The sequence below is a fragment of the Apodemus sylvaticus genome, chromosome 12, assembly GCF_947179515.1.
Source record: "Apodemus sylvaticus chromosome 12, mApoSyl1.1, whole genome shotgun sequence".
Classification (NCBI taxonomy): Eukaryota; Metazoa; Chordata; class Mammalia; order Rodentia; family Muridae; genus Apodemus; species Apodemus sylvaticus.
The window spans coordinates 82,519,101-82,545,094 of NC_067483.1; the positions used below are offsets into that span (position 1 = coordinate 82,519,101).

Consider the following 25,994-nt stretch of genomic DNA (forward strand, 5'->3'; position numbering starts at 1 on the left):
GGACAAAAAAAAAAACTGATACTGTTCTTATCAGCCAGGACGTAAATGTCCCATATGGAAACACTAAACTAAACAAAGATAAATTCCCTAAGATCAGCATTGACCAGTAGTGGACCTGAGTTGGAAAGGAGGCTGCCACTGGGTGGCAGATAAAAAATAAGGTTTTGGTCACAGCCAGCTCCTTCTATGATTTTGGAAAAATCATATTCCTTCAAGATGTACCTCCTCATTATTTTTTATCACCTATACTATAGGTGAATAAATATGCACAATTATTCCTACTTTGTAGGGTCAGATCAGGTTAGAGAACACAATGTGCCCAGAATGAAGCCTGTTGCACGGCTGGTATTCAATAATGGGTGTTGCCATCTCTTTCCACCAGGTTCACAGTGAGATCTGTTGATGTGTGACTTCCCTGCTCCATGTCTGCCTTGGATACTATCCCCCATGTAACTCCCTGCACCTAGGGACCCATTCAAATGCTTATGCAAATTCTACCTTTCCCTTAATATGTCTCTATCTTAAAATCACACCTCTTATAGTTTTATTTGTGTTGAAAATTATTTCATCAGTCCTATAAGGGTCTCCTATAGAACTTATTATATCAGCACTTAGGATTCCCAGGACAGCTGTTGAACCTGAATACACTCTTTGCTTTTGGGGAGCTTTTCAGATTTCCTTAATGATTTCTCCACTGTAACCCCAAAACAGAATATTCAATAAAAATGCCATGTTTTATTTCTCCTGTGGAAGATGATTAATGCTATCTGAGGGGGTATCTAAAAGTAATTAGTATGGTTTAAGTGTATATGTGGATGTGATGTGATGTGTGTGTGTGTGTGTGTGTGTGTGTGTGTGTGTGTGAGAGAGAGAGAGAGAGAGAGAGAGAGAGAGAGAGAGAGAGAGGAGAGGAGAGTAGTTTAACTTTTGTACTTTTGTCTTCAGCCTTTCTGGTCCCCCTCTCCTTCTCTTTTATAGAGAGTTTGGCACTTCTTGATTGATGACTGAAGTCCTATAATAGTTAATGTTATTCCTTCTAAGAGTCCTCTAGCTACACATAACCCAATCTCTTTCTTAGCACCAAGAAGAAGTAATACATCTTTCCCCTTGCATACTGACAACGTGTTTAACCACTAGGCACCTTTGAGCCAAACTCTATTCCTTCCACAGGTTCCTGAGATGAAGTACTGTGTTTGCTTCTTAGCCAGTAACTGTATTTTTTTGGTGGAAGGGAGAGCAAGTGGATCAAGGCCAGCTTCCCCTTGTTCTTTATTGGTTTTGTTAAGGTGCTCAGTATGGACATGGGCATGTAGTACTATTTCAGAAGAGTGGAAGTGGGTCTGTTATGGATTGGAGCTGGAGAGAAAATGTTTGGATTCTCAGAATCTATTCTGCCTACTCTAAGTCATATTACTATTTTAAATTTGAACACAGAAATTTCCATTGTGACTTTTAAAACAATATTATTTCCACATTATAGTAGAAAAGGACTAATTTGAAATTGTGGCTTCTTTTCCTAATAAAAATCTTAGAGAGATATTTTGACATTGTCTTTCTCCATTGTGACTGCAATATTTTAAAAGGAAACTTTATGTTCAAGGATAGAGACTCTAACAAAGCTAGCCAAAAGTTTGTGAAGTTTTTAGTGTCATTAAATTATTGGAATCTTTCATTCTCTACAATTTTAATTGATGCAATCACATTGACTGTTCAAAGTCTACATAGCTGTTTAAAAGTGTTTCAAATGCTCTGTGCAGTCACAACAGCCATAAAGTGAACTGGTGTTTCCCACTGCGTGGTGAACCTTTGAAGGAAACTGAAAACAAAGTTTGTTGAACTCAGGTTGCTTATATCTCAGCACACATAACTCCACTTAAGTTGACCATCACAACAAAAGCCACAGCACACCCACATACACATACAAAGAGCAGCATGGAGCTAACCACACGACTCCACAGATGATGCAGACAAATTTGAGTAGAAACCAAGATTCTTCTACCTCTTTTCATAACAGGTTAGTGCTGGCCCTCAGTGTTGGTGTACAGTTTTTATGGCATGGGAAAATGGGGATGTTTCTGCCCTATAAAAATAAATGTGTTGAAGTCTTTAGTTTGAGCTTACACATGTCAGAAAGTTCCAAAGGTACTGGCACAGTACAAAAAAATCAAAATAAATAAAATAAAAATAACAAGAGAATCCAACAAACAAATATATATCACCAAAACACATGGCGAGAGGCTACGAACATCCTGGGAGGAAAGTTACTGGTTCCTTAGATTAACGTGACAATTTCCAACACCTTTGAAGGAAACAGAGAATAAGAGCCACGTGACAGTGGATCCTTTTAAAGGTAGGGAGCTCAGCTTGCTTCCATGACCACTTGGCTTTGTAATACTCATTTGATTATTTTCTCCTTTCAAAGGCTGAAAGCACACAAGTTGCATTGTCTCAATCTTTTAACCATAATGAAAAGTTGAGGTAAGAGCAAAAAATTGCATGCAGCTATTATTAATAAGGAAAAGGATACATGGAACACAGACACAAAGAGGAACGTATTCCTTCATTGTCTACACCATGCTATCCACTTCTTTCCAAACCTTAGTTTAGCTCATGCGGTTGTGCCTGCATGGCAGCTTTATTTCTACTCTCTAAAGGGTTGGGGAGAAAGATAAGCAGGAAGCAGGATTATGGGTTTTAATAGAGACAATACTTTTGGTGTCAAGGAATACAGGGTGGGCAATGGGACTGAAAATAGGGAAATTTTCATTGAAGATAACAACTGTAATTCCTCAAAAAAGTTAAACTTACCACATTCTGTGCAAATTTCTCAAGAGATGTTCTGCGATCCATTGAGTTTCCAGACTTAAATGTATGGGATAAGTGAAGGGAGTAGGGTGAAGGGAAACAAAGGGAATTTTTTTTTAAAAAAGGCAAGAAAAACAGAACAGAAAAAGACAGGATGGCAAGCCCATATATGAAACCCATGCCCACATGGCAAAGGGGTTGCCAAGGGATGCGTCTCATCACTGGATCCAAGTTCTTTGTTTATGAGTGATTTTTTAATCATAAAAAAAACCAAAAGAAACCCACATATACTTGAGCAAATAAAATGGTGTAATTTAAAGCAAAATCAAGTTAAGCAGAAATGTGGTAGATGTGACAAGCTTTTATGCTGGCATTTGCAAAGTCTAAATAGCTGAAAATCTAGTAGGGCTTCATTAGGATTGGTTCCGAATATTCTCAGAAGGTTGGATTTCTGTTGATACCATTGATCTGATAAAGAGTTGGCTACAGAATAGACCTTGTTCAATGGATAGAAATCTCACTTGATTCTTTCTCTTATTAAAGCCTGTAGCTGTGGTGAGTGATCACTTGACATTTGACTGCCATACTGAGCAGTATAGCCACTTGGAACTAATTTAATTTGCAAAGGCAATGGTCTATGAAAAATATACTCATCAGTCTAATGATAATAGAACTGAAGCTTAATCTGAGAAATTTAAGAATCTATGTTGTGTTAGCATTAAAAAACAATGAATGGTGTTGAGTTTCGTCTACAGATTTTCTATTTACAGTTACATTGGTCATATAAGAGATTTATGGGCAGTGAGACTGATTACAAAATTAATTCATTAATTAAATAATTCTACTGCAACTCTTCCCAAATGTGCTCACCTACCATCTTTGTTTGAAATAGGTCATCAAAATACTAAGTTAATTAGATATAAGTCAAATAAAAATATTTATCTGCCAATATTATTGCATCTCATTGTTGATACCTGAAAAACATTTTATATTTTGCTGTAAATATACATGCTAGCTTTGTAAGTAAACAAAACCTGCTTCAAGTGTCAGCACCCTATTCTTTTTTTGCTGGAGTTTTTCATTTCCTTTAACTAGGAATGCTCAGGATTAACATGAGAAGAGCTTCTAACAGCCTTTGTAAAACATAGACAATGTAAAAACAAATGAAAAATTATACACAGAACAAAATGAAAATAGAAACAAACCCAACTTAAATGGCCCCTAGAAAAGGATGGGTTTGGGGAAAGGTCTCAGAGAATGCATACTTACCATTTGACTGAAACCCTGACCCAACAGAGGTATTTAGTCTGATTAATTATAACTAGGAACTGAGGTCAAGAGAGGTCACAAAGAACCAGTACCTTTCTCTTTGCCTGTAGAAGTTCCTGGTAGGCACTAGATCTTATAAATCGGGGGTATGAGTCGCTCTTCATCAGCTTGTAAATGTGCTCCTGAAAAGAGAGAATGGGCAAGGGGTTCCTCTATCAGTTTAATAGAAGAGTGAAACCCTACGATGAGAGCACTCAAGTGGCTAAAGAACAAATGCAGAAGTACCCTAAAATAGCCGATAAGAGCACCGACGTGTACAGGACATTTGGATCTTTCAGTCCATCATTTCTTTCCCAGAGCAATGTTTACATTGAGCTGGGAGCTACTGAGGAGGAAATAAAAACATGTATGGTCATTTTCAAAATGGAATTTCGTCAAGAGGACATTTGAAATAACTTCAATGTGCCAGTTTATGTGAAACATTTGAAAAAAGAAATGTCTTCTTTTTTGAAAAATGACTCCAAGCCCAAAGTGGATAATGTAACATGGTGTCTACACAGTCATTGGAGAGGCTCTACATATCTACATCTGCTGGTAGAACCAGGCAGCCCAAGGCAGATCTTGCCCTTTGAACAATTCTATGATAAATTATCTTGCATATCTACTTTGACTCAGGTCTCATGCATGAAATTAGTTGTTGGGCTCGTGTAAGTGACAAATCTTTAGTCTCTGCCTTTTATTTTTCTTGTATGGTATCATGGTTTTCATCTGTTCCTAAAAAAGTCTATAGATTTTTTTCTCTCCCTCTCCCTTACCATTCAGACTGAAAGCAAGCCTTATGCCTTTCCGATTTGAAATCTGCGGACGAGCTACACCCTAGCCTCTTTTGTCTGATGGATGCCGATGGACAAAGAAGTCAAGCCAAGAAAAGAACACATTCATTTAACTCCATCTTAATCTAACCCTGGCAGTTTCTGCTCTGGCAGTTTAGGAGAACTTACACTTTCCACTGTCTTCCAAGTCTAGTGAAACATCAGTTAGTTGTGCAGTATCCCATGATGTGAGGGTAACCTGAATGGTCCATGCCATTCTCACACAGAAACACTAAATTTGTATTTTTTAAACTTCCCAGGCGTTTAAAAGATGACTTATTTGAAATGTCTTTGTTCTCTCCTCCTCAGTCAGTGAAACTTATTTTATGTCCTGTAATGTGAACTTTAAACACTGCAGAGTAAGTTTGGCCTTGTGGCATCTCTGAGAGCTTAGAGCACTTACTGACCTGAGCATCTTCAAATGTGTATCGTCCTGGTTCCTTCACATTCTGTGTGGTCTTGTCATAACTCTTAGAATCCAAATTAATGGCACTGGGGGCCCCAGGAGCCAGAAATTCTTGCCATATTTCCTGCACTCGAGAGGGGACCTCTCGGATAGGCCTTTTCTTCAGGTCCTCCACTGCCAGCCAGAACCTGCAAAAATACCACAACACCCGAATGCTCTGAAGTTGCCCCTGGAAATGCTTGTAATGTTCATTCACTATATTAGCAAGCTCACTTTCTCTTGAGGTTCCAATATGAGACCCTCACTAGGTTTATTTTTTCCTCACTAGTCATATTCAAAGACATAAAAGTTCTTTTTCTCTTGTTTAATTTTTACTGTTTTAATATAGAGTTTCATGTAGTCCAGGATGGTCTTGAACTTATGACGCTAGAGATGACATTGAACTCTTGATTTTCATGCTTCTTCCTCCCCAGTATTCAAAAACCCTTTAGTAGAAAAGATTGAAAATCACTGATATTCACTGGCTTTTATTAAAACCAGATGTGCCAGAGCCCTGGTCCTGTATAGTCTCAATTTCACTGATGCAACACAGAAGGGCTTTCGGCAAGCAGAGAATTAACAAAGAAAACCACCCACACTGAAACAGCTGCAATGCTAGGAAGAACACTGGGGTTTCCGTAGGTAGTGTACACCAGATGGTCTGAGAATGCTGAGCCAAGAAGGGTCCTGATGCAGAGGTCTATGGATGGAAAAATGGGGTCCAGGGGAAGCTCTTCTACCTGTGTTGACATCAGAAGTTAAATGGAGCTGGAAATCAGGAATGGTAAAGGAGGCAGTCGTTGAGGTGCTAATGTGAGCACATAAAGACATATGTATAGAGTTACTATATTCTAAGTATTTGTGATCATTATAATTCCCCATAATGTGATGTACTCCCCACTTTAGAGAACAGGGAACTGAAGATGTAAAGATTACATGGTTTAATTGAAGGCATTGAAGGCTAGCCCTGGAAGGTCTGGAGGAGGTGGCATTCTCACAACCCCTCCTTCACACTGTTTCCCTAGCAACAGCATCACCTTTTGTATTCTCATCAATATCATTGGCACAGCTGTCTTACCTTAATAAAATGGAGAGAGTAGCAGTTTTAATCTCACTCTTCCCTTAATAGCAGCTGGATTCTATGAGTGCCCTGACATCCCTGCATCTCGATTTCCTCATTAGTATAGGGATATAAAAAAGCACAACTCCAAGCCCATGTCATAGTTCCTAGAGAACTAGTGACTAGTTCAGTGATGTAGGTTACATAAATAATATCTCAAAGTGCTTGGCACAACTTATGTGCTTAATGATAAAAATCCATGCTATTACAACATTGATTTCACAAAATGTTGGCAAAAGAAGACCGAGGGTGTGTTTGAAGAGGAAGCAGAGGTGGATAAGCAGTATCTTTTCACTTCTCCCATCCTGATATATAAAGTGAGTAAAATGGTCCCTCAATAGCAGAACCTCTAGACCTCAGAGTCTAGAGACTGCTGCTCAGAGAAAGATGTCCTGAGAGTGGTTGAACTGCAACTCACAGCCCTTCTTGCTGTCTGAATCACTCTGTATTGTGGGAAGCAGATATTTACTGGGAAGCCAGGGTACGGTTTAGACTTGGGGAAAGACGGGCAGTTGATTTATACTGGTATAAGAAACACGAATGCCTCTTCATGCACTGTGACCTTACACAAAATACTGACCTGATTCAGACATGTCCTGATTGTCTATGAAATAAGATACAGATATTTACGATGTATAATTTTTATTATTAGATTCATATCTGTCAGAAATAATAAAGGCCAAATACTATAATATACTCAGAGAAGTATCCATAAAACATAGTATGCAATGGGAATTCAAAATGTTTTCCATAGCTGTGTCTTTCTATCATTTATCTACATTTAATAAATAACATGATAGGACAAATAATAGAATCAAGAAATACCTATAGCATGTTTAATATTTATGTGTGCATGTTTCTGTATATGCTATTCACTTTATTTTTATATTTTTTATTATTAGTGCATGTCTGTGTATGTGTGGTGTAGGTATGTATGGTATGTTTGTGTGGTTTATATGTGTGTCTATGTGGCATGTTTATGTGGTTTATATGTGTGTGTGTGTGGTGTGTATATGGAGTGTGTGGTGTATATGTGTATTTGTGCATAAGTGTGGTATTGTATCTGTGTGATGTATGTGTATGTATATATGGTATGTTGTATCTGTGTGTATTGTGTGGTTATGTGCATGGTGTGTATGTGTATCATGTGTTAATCTGAATGGTCTGTGGGCATTAGTCCTTTCTTCCCTCTGTGGGTCTCAGGGATTGAACTGATGCTTCCAGGCTTACAAATGAAGCATTTTAACTTTTTGAATTATATCAACAATCCAATCCAAGTGTGAGGAATGAGACCTAGGGTCTCACTCAGACTATACAAGCCCTGTGATTAAAATATGAACCGTCACACTCAGATTTTTTACCATGGGTTCTGGGGATTAAACGTAGATCCTAATGCTTGTAGAGCAAGCACTTTACTGCCCAAGCCATACCCTCACTCCTGATAGACGTATGTATAATTTCCTTTCAGGAATATTACTAGTATGGCATAGGTTTAACATAAGAAATATCAAAGGTGTAACAGAAATTGAAAATGTGGCAGTGACCTACGTTCCTTCCTGAAGCCCCGTATTCCAGGCCACTCTGTTGCCCAGTGGTCTTCTCACCATTCACTCTCAGCCTGTGAGCCATCTTTGCTAAGATGTCTGCGGTGGCTCTGTGTTACATACTCCCCTTTACTATCTGCTCTAAAGACTCAACATCAGCATCCCATCCCATGGGGCTACTTGTGTTCTTATCTGCAAACAACACTCCACTGAAGTTATGAGAACAGGAGTGTTTTTATCTGTTTAGATACTACTGGTAATTTTTTCTTCAAAGACAACAACAACAAAACAAACAAGAAGAAAAGGAAGAGGAGGAGAAGGAAGAAGAGAGAGAGAAATGAGGAGAAAAAGAAGGGGAAGAGAAAAGAAAAAGAAAGGAATACTCACCCTGCCATATACATGTATAGTGAAATATTCAAATAATGCTTCTTTGAGTTATTCATAATGCATTCTTGTACTTTATCATGGATGATGTAGGCTCAACTTAGAAAAGTTTCATTAGTAGCTACCTCCCCCAAATCCCTAGGACTCTCCAAACAGCAAGAAAGCACACACAAGAATATAAGACAGACATAGCGAAAATGAAAGGATTCGAGTTCTGACTGTAGTCCATCTGTCTGACTGTGAGAGAGCTACAACCTTTATGCCCATTTCTGACTATCCCCTAAAGAAATGCAACAATTCGTTGTCTAGATAAGGTCTCATAAAAATAAATAAATGCCAATATCTTTCTATAAATAAATTTCACAGGGCCTCATAAGACATGATGGAGTAAAAACAGGATATCAGGTTTCAAAAATATAATGAAGACTCTCACCTTAAAAAGATAAATAATAAAGTTTTATGCAGTGAAAACATTGTTTCTATCACCTAAATCAGAGCTAGGAACACCCACTGTAATGCATCATATTTTAAAAAGCTTTTTCTATGTGCCCCTTGAGGTAGAAAATATTACAACAGATCAGAATGATGTCTAGGACTGATGAGAAAAACAGGTGCCCTGGTCTCTCTCTTCTCCAGGCACAACTCATCTCCACACCTCCTCTTATGTTTTATCTTAGCTAAAAGCCTGAGAAGCGATCAGTTGCTCAACTGCTTTTAAAGGCACACAATTAAAACAAAAATTTGTCCTTGGACTTTTGGTCTAAGTTCTTTAACTGAGTTATTCACTCTCTTTTTTTATTGAAGAAGTGAGATTGGAAGTTTATATTGATAAGTAGGTGATGATGTTTAAAATAACTGTACAAATACTATTGCCTGTTGTTGTGATTCAACTCTCCTCAAAGGCTCATGTCTTTGTTACTATGGTGTGTATGTCATGTGGCATTATGAGAAAGCTATGAGAAGGCTATGGGAGTTGTATCATTTGATTAAGAAACATGTTATACATACAGCAGACAAGATATATATATATATATATGTATATACATATATATCCATAATCTAATATATACATGTATATATAAGACATATCTAATATTTATATGTGTATTCTCCCTGCATCCAGGACTTGTATAATATGAACAATCTTAGCCATATATTTCCACTGCCCACTGCCATGACCTGAACTGCTCAATCCTGCTTTTCCACCATGAAGGAGTAAAATTTCCTGAAACCGTGAGCCAAAATAAGCCTCCCTTGTTTGTTTCTTTTGGGCATTATAGCATGAATACTGACTAATACAAACATTTTCTACTTTGTCAAAATATCAGTTTGGGAGTTCTAAATTATGGAGTCAGAATTTAGTGGTCTAAATTTATATAGCCAACAAATTCAGAGGCAGTACACAAATAAACAATGAAAAGCAGATGATAATGCCGAATAGCTTTTGCCTTGCTAGTCTTTCTTCCATTTTTAAGTGGCAGAGATGAATTTGTTTACATCATCGTGAAGCTATGAGTGGGACAGGTCACTTCCATCTAAGATAACTAGGCACAACAGTGACTCTCTAGCTCACAACAACAAACTGTGACTTACCTTAAGTTCTCTGAGCTGAATTCTGATTCTAGGAACTTAAGGAACTGCTCTCTCCCAACTGGGTCTTTCAATGCCTCATCCATGCCAAAGCCCCATCGTTTTACCCTCTGTTGGCTTGGTTCTTTGCTGTGAAAGAGAAAATAAGGCTAAATACATCCCTCTTATTACAATTGCCATTTTGTTAGGGATGGGTAAGGCTTTGGAGATGTAGCACTGGTTTACTTGAAAATCAAGCAAACCATTCTGTGTAGCCCAGAATGGCTTTGGACTCACAAAGATCCACAGATCCCAGGTGCTAGAATTAAAGATATGTGTCACCATACCTGGGCCAATTCCTAGTTTCTTTATTATATATACCTTAGAAGAATGTCCATCTTTAACTTATCTTCTATACCCATAATATATTACTGACTGACTATTCTTCATGAAATGACAGTGAGGTATGTGTTAGATTGATAATATGATCTAACCCCGAGGGATCATCTGTCACTAATAGTCTGGATGGAGTCTTAGCAACTTTACAAAGCTAGTATCCCTTCTCTCATTTTATAGACAAAGCTAGTATATAAAGAACTTTAACTTGATACCATGTCATATAAAGAGTAAGAGGCAAAACCTAACCACTGTTACTCAGAGCCCCATTTCAACCACTATATAGTCCAACCTGTGGTGTATGTAGATCATCCTTGGAATGATGCATTGGTGCCTGTAGGGCCTCATTACATCATATGATTATACTGCAATTATATATTAACCGCATTTATAATAGATTTGGGAGTTCTGTCTTTCTCATATATGCATATATGTATATACACAAATTATATATGTGTATATATGTGTGTGTGTGTGTTTATGAATATGTGTATAAAACCTGTGAGTGAAGACTTCTGGAGACTCTGCCTAAGATGAAACAAAACAGAAGTGCTGTGGAATACTAACAGTGTCTTTGTACAGAGACATGTAATCACCCCGAATGAGCTTCAAGACTGATACCACAATGCTCCACACAGCTCACCAAAGAGATTTGGAATTCTACCTGGGCTTGGGTTCTTAAAAGTCAGTTTCTCCATGTTTATGGTGAGTTCATTTGGTTTTAAAATGAAATTTATATAGGCATGTTTGCACCGGGCTTAAAGTGTGGACTCACTATCAATTTTGACTAAACACAGGCCTAAATGACTCTATGGATTTTCAAATGATTTAATAGCAAGGAGCTGAATTTTAAAAACTGAAGATCTGATTTTTGACTAACTCATATTTAAAATATCACCCCTAATTTTGGGCCAGTTTATTCAGCAATGCAAATTTGTTTCTAAAATTAAATTTATGTTTTGAAATCTATAAAAATTCATACATATTTACATTTGAATTTGCTTATATATAATATGCAAATGTTTGAAGTATACAGCACATAGATCTCAGCTGCCATCCTACTGTCCGACAGCACACCGACCTGTGAGACCCCATGGGCCTGTTACTTAACATCCCATTGAGCACCTCCTCCTTCTTCCTTGCTCTCCTTACTTTTCCCAGCCTCTTTGGACCACTATTTTACTCTCAGTTCAATCATTATTATATTTTTGTAAGAGCATGCAGTTCTCTTCTTTCAACGTCCCACTTATTTTACTTAATATAACGCTTTGCGGCTCCATCAAGGTCTCCACCAGGTCTGATGGCAGGATAGCACTCTAGCAACAGGGCAAATCTAAGTGTGGAAGCCTGCACCTAAAATCTCTTTTTGATCAACAATGCTAAATCATGGAAAATATAGAGCAGGGCAGTATCATCTTTCCAAGGAGTCAGCTCTTGAATCTGTTATTTATTTCATGCACTTTCTTAAACAGCTGACATAGTCAGAAGGAAGTAATAGTCTTTACCTTGCTTCAAGTTCCCAGAAAGTCGTATCGTCTGAAAGCCATGGATTGGAAGGGTCAGGCGGCACAAGAAATGGGTCATACTCTACATACTGTTCTGTATAACTTAGTAGACTAGGGAGAAAACAGAGGAGGATAAAACAAAAACATCATCTCCACGTTAACTTTTCACTCTGAAGTTATTTCTCGCTCAACGTGAGGGAAACAAAATGAAAATGGTGAGCCGGGGAATCCACAACCACTACATGGGAAAGGACTCCAATGGTAATTCCCATATTTCCACAGCCTACATGCCACAGGTCTCCATGGTTCTTGCAGACAGACTAGGAGTCTACCTCCCAGCCTGAGATTGGACGTGAGTGAGATCCTGTAAAGATTATATGGTCCAGTCTGCCTGAGCATGGAGAACAGAGAATCATTCCAGTCCTGGCTCGCCAGAACATTCATAGCCAAGTTGCAGAAAAGATTGGAAACATTGTTTGTCTCAAATACAGATAGAAATCCCTGACTAAAATTATTTTTTGATACCAAAAAAGGAAAGGAGAGAGGGATAACACTGGAGAGGAAAAGCTTGGTAGACTCCTTAAGCAAACAGCATACATTTTTATTAAGAATAGGCTTTTCTTTTCTAAATCAATTCCTCTATGGAAAGAAAGGGAACCTAAGGGTATTCATAATATCCAAGTTATGCTTAATTTGTTAGCAGAATCCACATTGGAAAGAAATAAGCCATTGAAAGCTTTAAAGATCACTGAAAATTTGATGTTGTTCTATTTTCACAAACATAAAATTTTTAGTTAAGATAATATAATCTAAAATCATAGTTTAATTCAAAATCTTAGCATTTATAAAGAGTTGATTATGAATGTTAAAAATGAATTTACAGAGTCACTAGGTTGCCAAATAGGAGCCAGTTATGTTAAAAGATTCCTTTCTTCCACCAGGAGTAAGAAGATGCCACTCCAATAAACCTGATTCTTGGTTCCACAAGGATTGGACTTCTGCAACATAACACAATCTGTTGTCTTTAAATTATGACAAAAGACTTCTGTAGAAGTTTGTTCATGGGAAAAATTAAGACAACACACTCCAGCAAATGTCTCAACAATTTATTCCACTCTTCTACAGTAACTTGCTTCCCATCTTTAACACAGTTGTCATATGGCATTTACAGTTTGTATCATGGGGCTAGAAGGAGTACTGGACTTTCTTATAGAGGACCTGGGCTTGATTCCCAGCACCTGCACATGCTTACAAACATCCATAACTCTAGTTCCAGGGAACTTCAATGCCCTTTTCTGGACTCTAGGGGTACCAGTTCACACATGCATAAAAACACACACAGACAAAACACCAATGCACATAAAATAAAAATAAATACATCTTTAAAAATAAATACATCTTTAAAAATAAAAATTTATAGGAAGAACAACAATATCAAACAAGCAGACCTCCCAGAGCTCCCAGGGACCAAGCCAACAACCAAGGAGCACACATGGTTGTGTATATGTAACAGACGATGGCCTTGTCAGGCATCAATGGGAGGAGAGGTCCTTGTTCCTATGAAGGCTCGATAGATGCCCCAGTATAGGGGAATCAAGGGCAGGGACGTGGGGTGGGTGGGCCCCTCATAGAAGCAGGGGGAGGAGAGATGGGAGAGAGGATTTCTCAGAGAGGGGGAAGGCAGAAAAGGGGATAACATTTGAAATGTAAATAAAGAAAATATCCAATTAAAAATACTTTGAAAAATAAAATAAAAAATAAAAATAAAAATTTATGTTGATACCATGAAATACTTACCTATCAGCAACTTTTGACATTTTTAACCGATGCCTATCTAACTGTATTTGCCAGTATTTTATCTGAAAGAGAGGTGATGACGTAGTACATAAACAATGGCAAATCAATTCTCTAACTTTTAATCCTTGCTCAGTATATTATAGGAAGATCAGTTAAAGATAGAAAAAATTACTGCATAGACCTATGAATATAAACATAACTAGTATAACTTTAGAACAATAATACATTTGAATAAAATGCTTGCTTCAAGAAAACAACTTTATTGAAAATGTGCTATGGTGATTTTAAATATTCAGATCTACATTCAAAATCAAAATTCAATATCCTACAAATATTTAACTCACAAAACCAATGTACCTTTATTGGTTACCATGATTTTTAAAGTAAATTTTATAACTTTGTACTATCCCAAATAAGGTTTTTTAAAAATTTCTTTATTAATCATTTTATTTGTTTTTCTTATTAATCATTTTATTCATTCCCAAGAAAGGATTAATGTTATATAACTTGAAAGTAATCTTATTAACTCATGAAATATGTTTATATAAATACACAATCAAACTAATTTAGAAAAGAAGTTCCTGAACAACTTTCTTCTTATAAATTATAAGGAAATTATAAATATCATATAAAAGTGAACATTGACTTTTGATGAATCTCAGTGCAGTGAAATATTAGTGAAAACAAATGAGGGGAGAGGGATCCCTCTGATTAAGCCAATTACAAGAGGCAGTCATGACTTGTTATCAGACTTTGGCATTTACTTTGAAATATTTCTTGGAGACAAACAGACTTTTAAAAGGGACAATCAGTGGTGACACATCAGTGATGACAAATTTCAAAAGGTTAGAGAAATCAGTGCTGTGGAAACCAGACTGCCCACACTGCTTTGGTGATGGTGTCAATGGACACGTGGAAAATTCGACTCTGTCTCCAACCTACTGTCTTTTTTAGGACAAGGATTTGGGGCTCAAAATGGGACTTTCGGGGAGTGGGGGTCCAGAAAAGGGGAAATCATTTGAAATGTAAATAAATATATCAATAAATTAAAAAAATAACTCTTTATGGCCAAGACACCTCTAAGTCAGGTGTTGGTTTAGAAAAATTGTCTGGAAGCAAAGATAAATTAGTGAAGAGCTGTAAGAAGCATTTCTATATATGTCTTTATTTCATATTCATGTCTTAGAATCAGACCAGAGCACATATGCACACATATGCACACATGCAGTACTACTGTAAGTTGACCCCCCAAGGGCTTCCATAGGCCAAGCAAATATACTACCAACTGAGCTATATGTCTACCCCTTTGGTTAAAGTTTTGTTTTGTTTTTGAGAGAGTCTGTGCTCAAACTCAACTTTCCAAGAACTTTTGATCCTCCTGCCTTCAGCTGCTGAGGGTTGGAATTACAGGCAAGTGCCACCATGCCTGGCTTTCACTACCTTTTCATTGTAAATCTCTATAATACAAATAACCATCTAAAACACCTGTATAAACGTTCACTGTCTTCCACACAGAGCCATTGCCCTATTCGTCCTAGCTGGTCATTTCATAGAAAGACCCACCTGTTGCTGCAGCTCATCTTCTGTAGGAGGCTTGGCTTCTGGTGTAGGTGTGTGGGTGGGACTGTGACTTCGGATGTCATTTTGTAAACCATAGACAGACTATATTGAAATAAGAAGAAAAGTGTCAGGACAAGATATCCCCTGTACCTGTAGACCTTCCACAAAGCAAATTCTATCATATGTTTAGTGAACAGTCTCAAAGCTTATTTGATGTTTCTTACCAAAATCTAAATGGGCAGTGAAACAGTATAGAAGAGGGAGGAGGGGTAAATATTACCAAGGATACTTGAAAAATACATAGGGAGTTTCCACATCTCCCTCTCTCCCTCTCTCTCTCTCTCTCCACCTCTCCCTCCATCCTCCCTCCCTCCATCTGTCTGTCTGCCTCACTCTCTCAACACACACACACACACACACACACACACACACACACACACAGAGTGAAGTCATACCACTTGGGGTAATAATGTCTGGCACTCCCAATTGTGTGCCAGACAAACTGAGCTGACATACGTTGATTCTTTTTACAGTACTCCTCTGCATGCCACCTCAGGCTTCTGCCACAATTGATGGTGTGTGGAGAGCTGATGGTGTGAAGAGGATGGAGTGTGAAGAGCTCTCCTGTTAACAAAAGCTCTCTGGGATTTCTGGGAGGAAGCCCTCAGAAGCTCCAGCTCAGATATCAACACGGAGTCTAGTGAGGAGAAGAGGGTTCATGATCACTTCAGCATATGCAAGTTCCACCTGTTTACTCCCGTGCTTTCTTCTCCCAGTTTGAGCATGTGCCAGTCAGCCACAGGAAGGGATTTTGAATAATTCAGGTTGGAGAGGGGCACACTGCATTTTTTGGAGAGCTGGCTGACTTTTGGATTTTGTTCAGCTCCATTGGTGGATGAGCTGAGGGTACACTGTAAGCAGAAGAAAAGAACCAGGAGCATCCAGAAAGCCCAGGCTTAGTGTGGGTTGCCTTTGCTCTTGGGATCAGAGAATCCCTAGAGGTAAGATGTTTGCTCATTGAATCTAAATAGGCGTTGTAACTCCTTCTGTGGTTTTTTTGTCCTAACATTAAGGGAAACTTCCTCAAAACCAAACTAAACACACACACACACACACACACACACACACACACACACTAAAAAACCAAAAAACTCAGGTCATATTGGGGATCATTAACAGAAGAATAAAACAACATGACATAAGGTTTGTGAATCTGCAAACATCTTAGCTTTAGTTCATCTTCATGTACAAACATTCATTTTAGAAGAATGTTGGGTTATATGAGATTCACAGAAAAGATCTTCAGAGACATAGTGTTTTTTATTAATGATGGATGACATTCTCTGGACTGTTTTCAGAGTGACTTGTGCTGGACCTGGAGGTGGGAAACTGTTGTGAATGGCCCTGGTGCTGTTCTTTTGAACCAATCCCCTAATGAATAAAGGAGCCAATCACTGGGTAAGTAGGTGGGATTTTCGGGTTGGATGAAAGAGAAAAGAATCAGAAGAGTTAGTTCTCTTTGGAACCAGGACATCAGGGAGATAAGACGTAGCTGCTAGAGTTTCCTAGTATCCTGGCACATCCCCAAGCATCTGCCACTGGAGGAATCAGATTTTAATAAGACTTACAAGATTAGGTTTGAGTTGTTGCACCTGAGATTGAATTGCCATTGTTTCTGAACTAAGTTTGTGTCGCATTTTCCTTCATGCAGTGGCTCATCTGGGATCAAGAGAGAAAGGTATGGTGGCCAAGCATAGGTCTGCTTGAGGTGCTCTACAAAGGCCATGAGGGATTTGAAGTACAGGATTGGCATGGTATTGACTTACCAGTGGGAACCTATCGAGCTGGGTGGAGAGACTGTGATGTTCAGAGTTAGAATCTCCATGAGATAAAAACGGGTCAGCCATTGCCCACCAGTACATGGCCAGTCAGGCCACTGGGACAGAGGAACAAGCATGTAAAAGAGCCAATTCTACTTTTTAAATATTTTCCCCAACAGATGGTGCCTTAATATTTCATTCAACAGGACACACACACACAACACAACACAACACAACACAACACATACACACACACACACACACACACACACACACACACACACACGTGTACACATGTATTTACAAATGAGAAAATTCCTTCACTGAGCCTGGGAATGTTCAGAGGCAGAGTGACTAGCATCTGCATCACTGTATAAAATTGCATATGGTGGCTCATGTCTGTGATCTTAGCACTCAGAAAGTGGAAAAAGAAGGATTATAAGTGCAAGGCTACCCTCTGCTGCATAGTGAGTGCATGGCAACTCTGGAACACTTGAGACCCTATCACGTAGCACTAAACAAAAGCAGACATCCATCCCTCCAGTAGCTTTCAACGGACAATAGGCCCACAGCTAGGTGTGACTTTGTAAGCCCTTTCCCCTTCTGTGCTGGGATTATGGTTAGGTTGATCTTGCACAGGTCCTGTGTATGCTGTCACAGCCACGATGAATTTCTGTGTGCAATGTCCCTTTCCTGTCTGGAAAGCTGTCTCACAGCAACTTTTCACAACCTCTGGCTCTTACAATCTTTCTGTTCCTCTTTCATGATAATTCTTGTGCCTTGGTAGCAGTAAGAGTTAAACAAATATCAGACTTAGGGATGAGCATTCTACAATCTCTTACTGTCTACACTGTGCCCAAGGAGTGAGTCTCGATATCAATCTCTAACTACCAAATGGAGTTGAAGAGGAAAGAGTCCGGGCTAGATTTGATCTAAATATACTATGCACATATATGCATTTAAGAAACCCTCAAACAATACATTTAAAATGTAAAAAATACAACTTGAAAATGGCCCAAGGTTTACAAAAATAAAGAGAGAGACAGGAAGGAAGAGGGGAAAAGAGGGAGGGACAGACAGAAGGGGGTGGGGAGGGAGAGAAGGAGGGATTCTTTTACAGCAGGCAGGGAAGTGCTGCCTATACCTATGGTTGTGTCATAAAAATGCTAATGTCAAGAGGGCTTCCTACTCTTTCTGTAGTTAATTGTATTTTTGATCTCCCTTTTCCCTCAGAGTTTCTCTAATAATTACCGTGTTCTCTCCTTGATATCTCCTTTCCCCAGAAATCTTCATGCCCTATTCCAGCCTGCAGGGCTCCAAGAGGACACGTTCTGTTGAAATCAAGTATCCTAGCTCTCTTCCATCACAGTCCCAAGGCATCACCCTTCTACCTCCAAACATGTTGGAGAAACAAGGTCCTCAAGAAAACCAGAGAGCATTTACCTCAGCTTAGTGGTCCCTGCTTGTGAGCAACCATGACCATGGGCCTATTGAATATTGTGTTCCCTCAGAGAAAGAGGGGGTAAGAAGGGTACCTGTACCCTCATCTGAGATTACCTCCTGTACTCCTTAGCCATTTGTATGCAATTCTTCACTAACTGCACTTGGACTAGGGGCTTGGAAGGTACCAGAATATATAGCCTGGGAAAGTTAACTGAGAGGGACCTCCATCTGTTTAGCCAGGGGAATGCTGATACCTACAATGTATGGAGGACTTTCCAATGCAGCTACTTTTGGGGTCCCTTGTTCTCCTGTGAATGGTTTCTCACCCTGGTTCTGTAAAGCCCAAAAGATTCATTGGCCTAGGGTAAATGTTGGTGGAATGCACTTTGGCTTATCCTTGGGTTCTTCTGAGGAGAAGTAGATGTTTCTTTGTTTCACTCCAGAGAAGGAATTCTCAGGACACAACCCCAGAGTGGAGTATGTTTGCAACACCCTGTGATAGATGTTCTGAAAGTAGACACTTCAGTAAGACCAAGGGACACACATCCACTTACCTTGCGTGTTTTGTGTGGGTTTCTCATCCGGGATGATTTCTTAATGTCCACTTCTGTAGTATTTACACATCCAGGCTGGGGGAAGAAAATGATAAAAGAAATCTTAGGTATGCCAGCTCTGGCAGGATCATCACTAATGAATCCCTCCACAGAGACTGAGAAAATCAGCAGCTTCCAAGATGACCTGGCCCATTCCATCACCTACCAGTAACAAAGTCCTCTGCAACTTTATCCTTCTGATATAATATTGCTAAAATATCAAACAATTTTCAGAGACATCACTGAAAAAGGACCCAGGCTTGGTATGGGAAGCATGTATCTGCTGCAATGGCTCAAACTGAACACTCCAAACAAGGATCACAGAAAGAATGGTGTGATTCTGATGTCCACACAGAGCTCCCCACAGGGCATACATACCTTACTTATGCTGCTTTTATGTGGAACTTACTTTTTCACAATGTGCACAACTACCATAGTATTCAGATTGAGACAGCACAAACCCCAGAATGAATCATTTTTATAGTGATTAAGAAATCTGGTACCTGGGCATATTGCTTTCCTCACAGACGGTGCATAGAAATCATGGTCCCCATGGAGAGGGTAAGGATAGAAACAGGAACCCATATACTGTACTTTTCCTATAAGTTTCTGACTTTCTTTTTCTTTTCCCTTAGGTATGTAAATTCCTTCAAAATATGAAGTTGAAAGAAATGTGGGCCATCTGCTGCTGGCTTCCTGACAGCCTCAGAGTCTTACTTTGCCAGAATTACTGTCCAGTTCCTCAGAAACAAATAGATGTGAACTTCTTTTGTATTTGGAGAATGAGGGGGGAAGTGGGAGGGATGAAGAGAGAACAGAAAGAGGAGCGGACAGAATATGAATCAGAAATGCTCTCTCCAAACAACAGGTGGAGGCACAGGAAGCAGAGAAGAAAGGAATTTCAGAAATGCAGAGAATCTTAAACCTGGGAAAAACAATTTTTCCTTAGGTGGGTTGTGTTTCCATCCGTTGAAGTCAGAGGTCCAGTACTTATGGAGATCTGCAATTCATTTAAAAACTATCAAGTTGTATATTTCTGGCCAATCATTCAGGTTTTTATTCTATCACAAGATTTAAATGTGTACGACACTGCCCCAGGGATCCTGTGACTCTGGAGTTTGGATGGGATGAGCAGAAAGGACTGCATCGCTGCCCATTACCTGCTGAGCAGGAAGATTCATTCTGAGTAATTAGGGACATGAGCCATTCTCAGGAAGTTCACCAACAGCTCAGACACTGTGATCAAACCCACCACGATGCAGAAAAGCATAAGGAAATTAAGGAAGAAAATATTGTTACTGTTTTTCAGAGAGCTTACATTAAACTAAGCGCAAACATATCCACATAAAACACTACAGATATGGAAGGAAATCCATGTTGTGCTGGGATAAATAGTTACTTCAGGATAACAGTTAAAAAGGTTAGGGTCAGTGAGTGAGGTGCCTCGATGGTAAAGATTCATGCTATGAAGGATGGCACAAGTTCAGTTCCTTGTAACTCACATGTTGGAAGGAGAGATATGACTATTTGCAAATTGTTCTCTCACCTCCATGTGTATGCATTGGCACAAGTAGGCACACACACACACACACACATACACATTCTCTCTCTCTTTCTCTCATTCACTCACTCACTCACTCACTCACCCACTCACTCATTCAATACGCAGCCTCAGTTTCTTTCATTTTGAAAGAACATCAGCTGTGTTGCATGAGACTAATTTATAGACAGTAAGAAATTTGCTTGAACTACTACTCCCAGCACTAGGCTGACCAGTACCCAGTATTTTTATTTAGTCTTTCTGTGATATGTAAACATTAACCTCTTAAAAAACAAAAGGCCCTTGGATTTTAATAATTTTAATATAGGCAGAGTTCACAGCCATTGATCTACTTGCTTCCCAAGATTCTTAGAAATATCAAAGCACTGTGTTTTCATTTGTCACTCAATTTCTAGTACGTTGTGGTCATCTTTCCCCAAGCTCAGCCATTAGAGAAGGGGTAGAAAAATGTTAAACTTCTATTGATATACTGATATTGATTAATCAAAACCCAGCATTTCCAAGGAGATCATAGACATTTTCTTTAGGTTATGTGCTTGGAGCAACAATGCTGGTATTTCTCTTCTATGGGAAAGGAATCTAAAAAGAGAGTAAGGCAGTTTAGACGAGCCCAAACAAGTGAGGTTTCCATGAAGCAGTTTGTCCCATGACACCAGCAGGTTCCTTATAAGGAATACATTCCACATGAATATTTGTGTCATATGAGTATTAGCAAGAAAGGGAAGCTGAGGCTGGAGAGATGGCTAAGCGGTTAAGAGCATGCACTATTCTTAGAGATCAGAATTCTGTTCTCAGCACCCATGATGGGTGGCACACAGTTCCCTGTGACTCTAGCTCTAAGGAGATCTGATGCTCTCATCTTCTCTGGAGGCACCTGCACTCACATGTACATACCCAACACCAAAGTTCATATATACAACCTAATTAAGATAATTGATAAATAATTAATAAATAATTAAATTTTATAATTTAAATTATAATTTAAAATTTTAATAATAATTAGTTTATTTTCATTTAAATAAATTAAAAAAACAGGGAAAGGAGCCTAAGGCAGGGTTTTCTTGAGCTTATATGCAACAGGCCTTCATAACAAACAGCACAGAGATGCTGAGACTGACAGGGGGACAAGAAATTGAAGTTAAAACAAAGACACAGTATACATGGAGCAAATGTCTGGAGGACAAACTCCGTCAGTGAGGGGCAGGTGATTAGCTGGACTCTGGTCTGACATTCTGCCCCAAGCAGGAATCAACCAGGTTCTAGAAAGTTTCCTGCTGCTGTGTGACCTCATTCCCTCTGTGTGAGATCATACAGAGAAAACCTCTGGCTCTGAACTGTGAATAGCTGTGGATAGCAGCAGAGAAAGCCAAGGAAACAGAAACTGATTATCTCCCCAAACAGTCCAGTTAGTTACACCTGCATGTTAAATGCAGACGAGCCCAGGCTCCACGTCTAAACCTATCCCTCCAGAGGGCCTCTGAGGAAATGAAAGCGTGAAAAACAGATGCTATTTTAAACATGTGCCCAGTCTGAGTTAACTGAACGATACAATTCCCTCCATGAAAAGCCAGGCCTCTAAGTCAATTTGACTTCATAGCAAGTGGGATAATTAACAAACGGCCTCAGAAACGGTGTCAGCCACTGAAAGTGTGAAGTGAAAAGCCCTTCTTCCCACACACTCACATCTGACTGGTAGCCCAAAAGAGAATTAAAATTTATCTCCTCAGATATCAAAGATTATGATCTCCTGAGTTTGATTAATGAACCGCTAACAGACATTGAAAATTCCTACTTGAGCTGACTGTTAAAACACTAAGGGATTAATGAGAAAGTGATGGTTGTAAAGGCAAACATTATTAGAGGCCAAATCCTGGGATGAATATGTGTTTTATAACATAGCTCTCATCTAAGAAAAATGAAACCTGACTACTCAAAATTTATCATTAACAGCTAAATGGTTGACATGATAACATGACCAGAAAGACTTAGGAGGCCTGTACCCACAAGCTCTGCAAGCTCCTGGAATTTCTAATGCCCTTTTCTTTTGGGGGGCGGCTGTTGAAGGTAAGAGCGATTCATGCAGAGTTCTCTAGGACTCTTCCAAATCCTTAAGGCTGTGGCTGAACACTGAGCACTCGGAGTAGCTGCTTTCAGAAGTCAGGCACCGGAGTAAATGAAACATTGAAAAGAACTTTTGCCATTCTTTCATTTACTCAGGGACTATTTTTCTACACCTAATTATGTATCAGATTGTGATTATAAATGGTGAGACTCATAAATAGCAGCATGATCAATTTTCCAATAATATCCCCACAGATTCTAAAGACATGAATCATCACCATACAGAAGTATAATGCCTATGTTGGCACAGCACATGATACAGCAGAATATTTCTCATATCCATTTTTATGCCCTTTCTGTTGGTTTGTCCTAATAGAGCACACACACACACACACACACACAGAGAGAAAACACAGACACACAGACACACAGACATACACACACAGAGAGACATACACACACACACACAGAAGAGAGAGAGAGAGAGAGAGAGAGAGAGAGAGAGAGAGAGAGAGAGAGAGAGAGAGAGAGAGTGCAATTTTGATTTACACCAACAAGGTCATTGTTGCTGATAATTAAAAAAACCCTAGACTGGAGAGATGCTTCAGTAGGGGATAGTACTTGCCATGGAAACATGATGTCCTCAGTTTAGATCTCAGCACCGACTAAAAATCAGGACCTGGCCATGTATACCTGTAACTCCAATATTGTGGAATGCAGAAACAGAAGCATCACTGGGCTTGCTGATGCCAGATAACTCTATGTCCTGTCTCCAAGGAATAGGCAGAGAACGACAAAGCAGAAGGGACACGGAATGTTCTCTTCAAGTTTCTGCAAATATACCCACAGGTGCACACATGCCACAGACTAGCATACCACACACATACATAGAAAGAAAATACATAAATATAAAATGAAAAGTTGACATAAATAGAAAAGGCCCTGCAATTAAATTTTTGAAGCTTATTTTTAATAGCTTCAAGAGTAGGTAGCAGATCCATATGATCTTCCATATGATCTTCATAAACTGTTTTTCTACAGAGACATATGTATTTTCCCATTAAGTTTGGAATAACATTATTATTACTAAGTGGGAATGCTAAGTTCAGAAAAGTATCATTTGCTTGAAACAGTTCAATGCGTAGTGTTTTGGTATTCGAGGAATAATAAGGTGCTATTTACATGGGCCTAGCACAATATCCTAAATCAATTCCAATGATGAAACACTGAATTTATCATCAAAAGAACTGAGCTGTGTTGTACTATTACTGTAATGTTATTTATCAGAAGGTATTTCTTAGAAGTCTGCGCTTCTGAACCCATCCCCAAGCTGCAAATGATGAGATCACTAAGAAATACCTCCCTCTGTAGTAGGCGTTTCCCATGAGATGTAAAATAGAAGCAGCAATTCTTGGTTCCCTTACTGATATTTCATAAGAGACTCCAAACCCCATTGAGTTCCTTAGTTCCTTTCAGGGCATACTACATCTATTTAGCTATTTGTTTATTTATTGTGGCAGTGGGAATGGAACCCAGAGACTTACTCTGGCTATACACATGTTCCATCATGGAGCTAGACCTACAACACACACAATAAAGTCTTGTTAGCTATGCTAAAATACTGTGTCTCAGGAGAACTCAGGATAGCCCATGTTGGAGTGACAGTAAAAGATGGGAGTGGAAAAATAGCTCTCTTCAGAGCGCTTCCTGGGGGCTCTTGTACAATGAGCAGTCAGTATTCTAAATGGCCCTTGAGCGGATCAGTGGTTTTGAAGGGGTTGACGATGAAAGGAGGAGTGACCAGTACAGAAGATATTTAGGGCCGTGAAACTTCTTTGCATGGTATCAAATGGTAAACACATGTCATTATGTGTTAGTCAAAGCTCACAGAAGATACATCTACAAGAGAAGATTGAATTTAAACTGTGGATCTTTGGAGGTGATTGAACAGCACATGTCCATTAGATCTAGTACCTCTCTTGTGGGACATGTGATAATGTGGGGTGTCATACACATGTGGGGGTGGGAGGTGATATGAGGAATGTGATACATACGTGGAGGCAGGAGTGACTTAGGAACTCTTCATATTTTCTTTTGCATTTTGCTGTGAACCTAAAACTCTTCTAAAAACTAATTCTGCTTTATAAGAACAAAGTATAATGAAGAGAACACACAACCTGGAGTGGTGGTGCCTGTCTGGAATCCTGGAATCTGGGGGGAGGGCTGAGGGCACACTGCTAGCCCCTGCCACTTGGTTTGCCAAGCACACTCATGATCTCTTCTGCTTCGATGTTTCTTTTCATTTCTTCTCTGTTAATATAAAAGGCTAGTTTCTTTGTTTTTTTCAAAAAAAGGAATCATAGGTTTTTAACTGAAAGAGGAAAATGGTCTTCTTTAGATCAGAGACTTAAAAATGTGTCTTATTTTACCCTGTACCCTAGCATAGCATATGAGACTCTCAGACACCATTGTGTCTTGATTTATTTTATCTGGCCCACTGTATCAGTATCAGTTACAACATGGGGACTAGACACATAGGATTTTAAAATTTTTGGTCCATGGGTTGTTAGGGCCTGTGTCTTCTCCCAGTCAGTTGTCACCTTCTGCTGATCTTTCTAGCCGGGTCTGCACTTCCAATCATCCTCCAGCATTGGTCACTCGGCCTCTGATACAGGTCAGGAAACAACAGTGTCAGATTGTGGCAGGTAAATGAATCACTATTTCCAGGTTAGCATGTCAGAGCCTTTTTGTTTTTTGTTTTTTTTTAAGGTTTATTTATTTATTATACGTGAGTACACTGTAGCTGTCTTCAGACACCAGAAGAGGGCATCGGATCTCATTATGGATGGTTGTGAGCCATCATGTGTTTGCTAGGATTTGAACTCAGGACTTAATGAAGAGCAGTCAGTACTCTTAACCGCTAAGCCATCTCACCAACCCAGCATGTCAGAGTCTTAACAACTGCTTTGACCAAGACTTTCCCAGCATATTTCCCAGCTAATTTTGAACAGAATTAGATTTGCTATGTTTACGGTAGGAAATATGAAGACTTCAGCAATAGCATGTGGATGTGTTTTTATGATATCTTTTAGAAGATCTGTGTCAGGACATAGACATGATGAGCTAGATGCTCTCAAATATGTATCAGGAATTAAAAGACAGAAGGTAATATAACATCTGGGAGCTTGGACTGTTTTACATTCCCTGAAACATGGGCCTGAATTATTTTTAAAACTACAACCAAAAGTGG

At 39.1% G+C, this 25,994-nt stretch overlaps 1 protein-coding gene across 6 annotated transcripts in view; it reads right to left on the reverse strand.

The window, feature by feature from the left end:
• Positions 1 to 2,005: 2,005 nt before the first annotated feature.
• Positions 2,006 to 25,994, reverse strand: part of Rgs7 (regulator of G protein signaling 7) — a 383,745-nt gene continuing 359,756 nt past the window's right edge. For 3 of the 6 annotated variants that reach the window (XM_052200292.1, XM_052200295.1, XM_052200291.1), the window contains 8 exons: positions 19,084 to 19,158; positions 15,270 to 15,368; positions 13,707 to 13,768; positions 11,910 to 12,020; positions 10,033 to 10,158; positions 5,354 to 5,540; positions 4,167 to 4,256; positions 2,006 to 2,080 (listed from right to left, as the gene is read on the reverse strand). In XM_052200292.1, coding sequence (XP_052056252.1) covers positions 2,006 to 2,080; positions 4,167 to 4,256; positions 5,354 to 5,540; positions 10,033 to 10,158; positions 11,910 to 12,020; positions 13,707 to 13,768; positions 15,270 to 15,368; positions 19,084 to 19,158 — 825 coding nt within the window. Of the gene's footprint in view, positions 2,081 to 2,808; positions 2,863 to 4,166; positions 4,257 to 5,353; positions 5,541 to 10,032; positions 10,159 to 11,909; positions 12,021 to 13,706; positions 13,769 to 15,269; positions 15,369 to 19,083; positions 19,159 to 25,994 lie in introns of all 6 variants that reach the window. The other 3 variants (XM_052200293.1, XM_052200289.1, XM_052200294.1) reach the window with 2 other exon arrangements.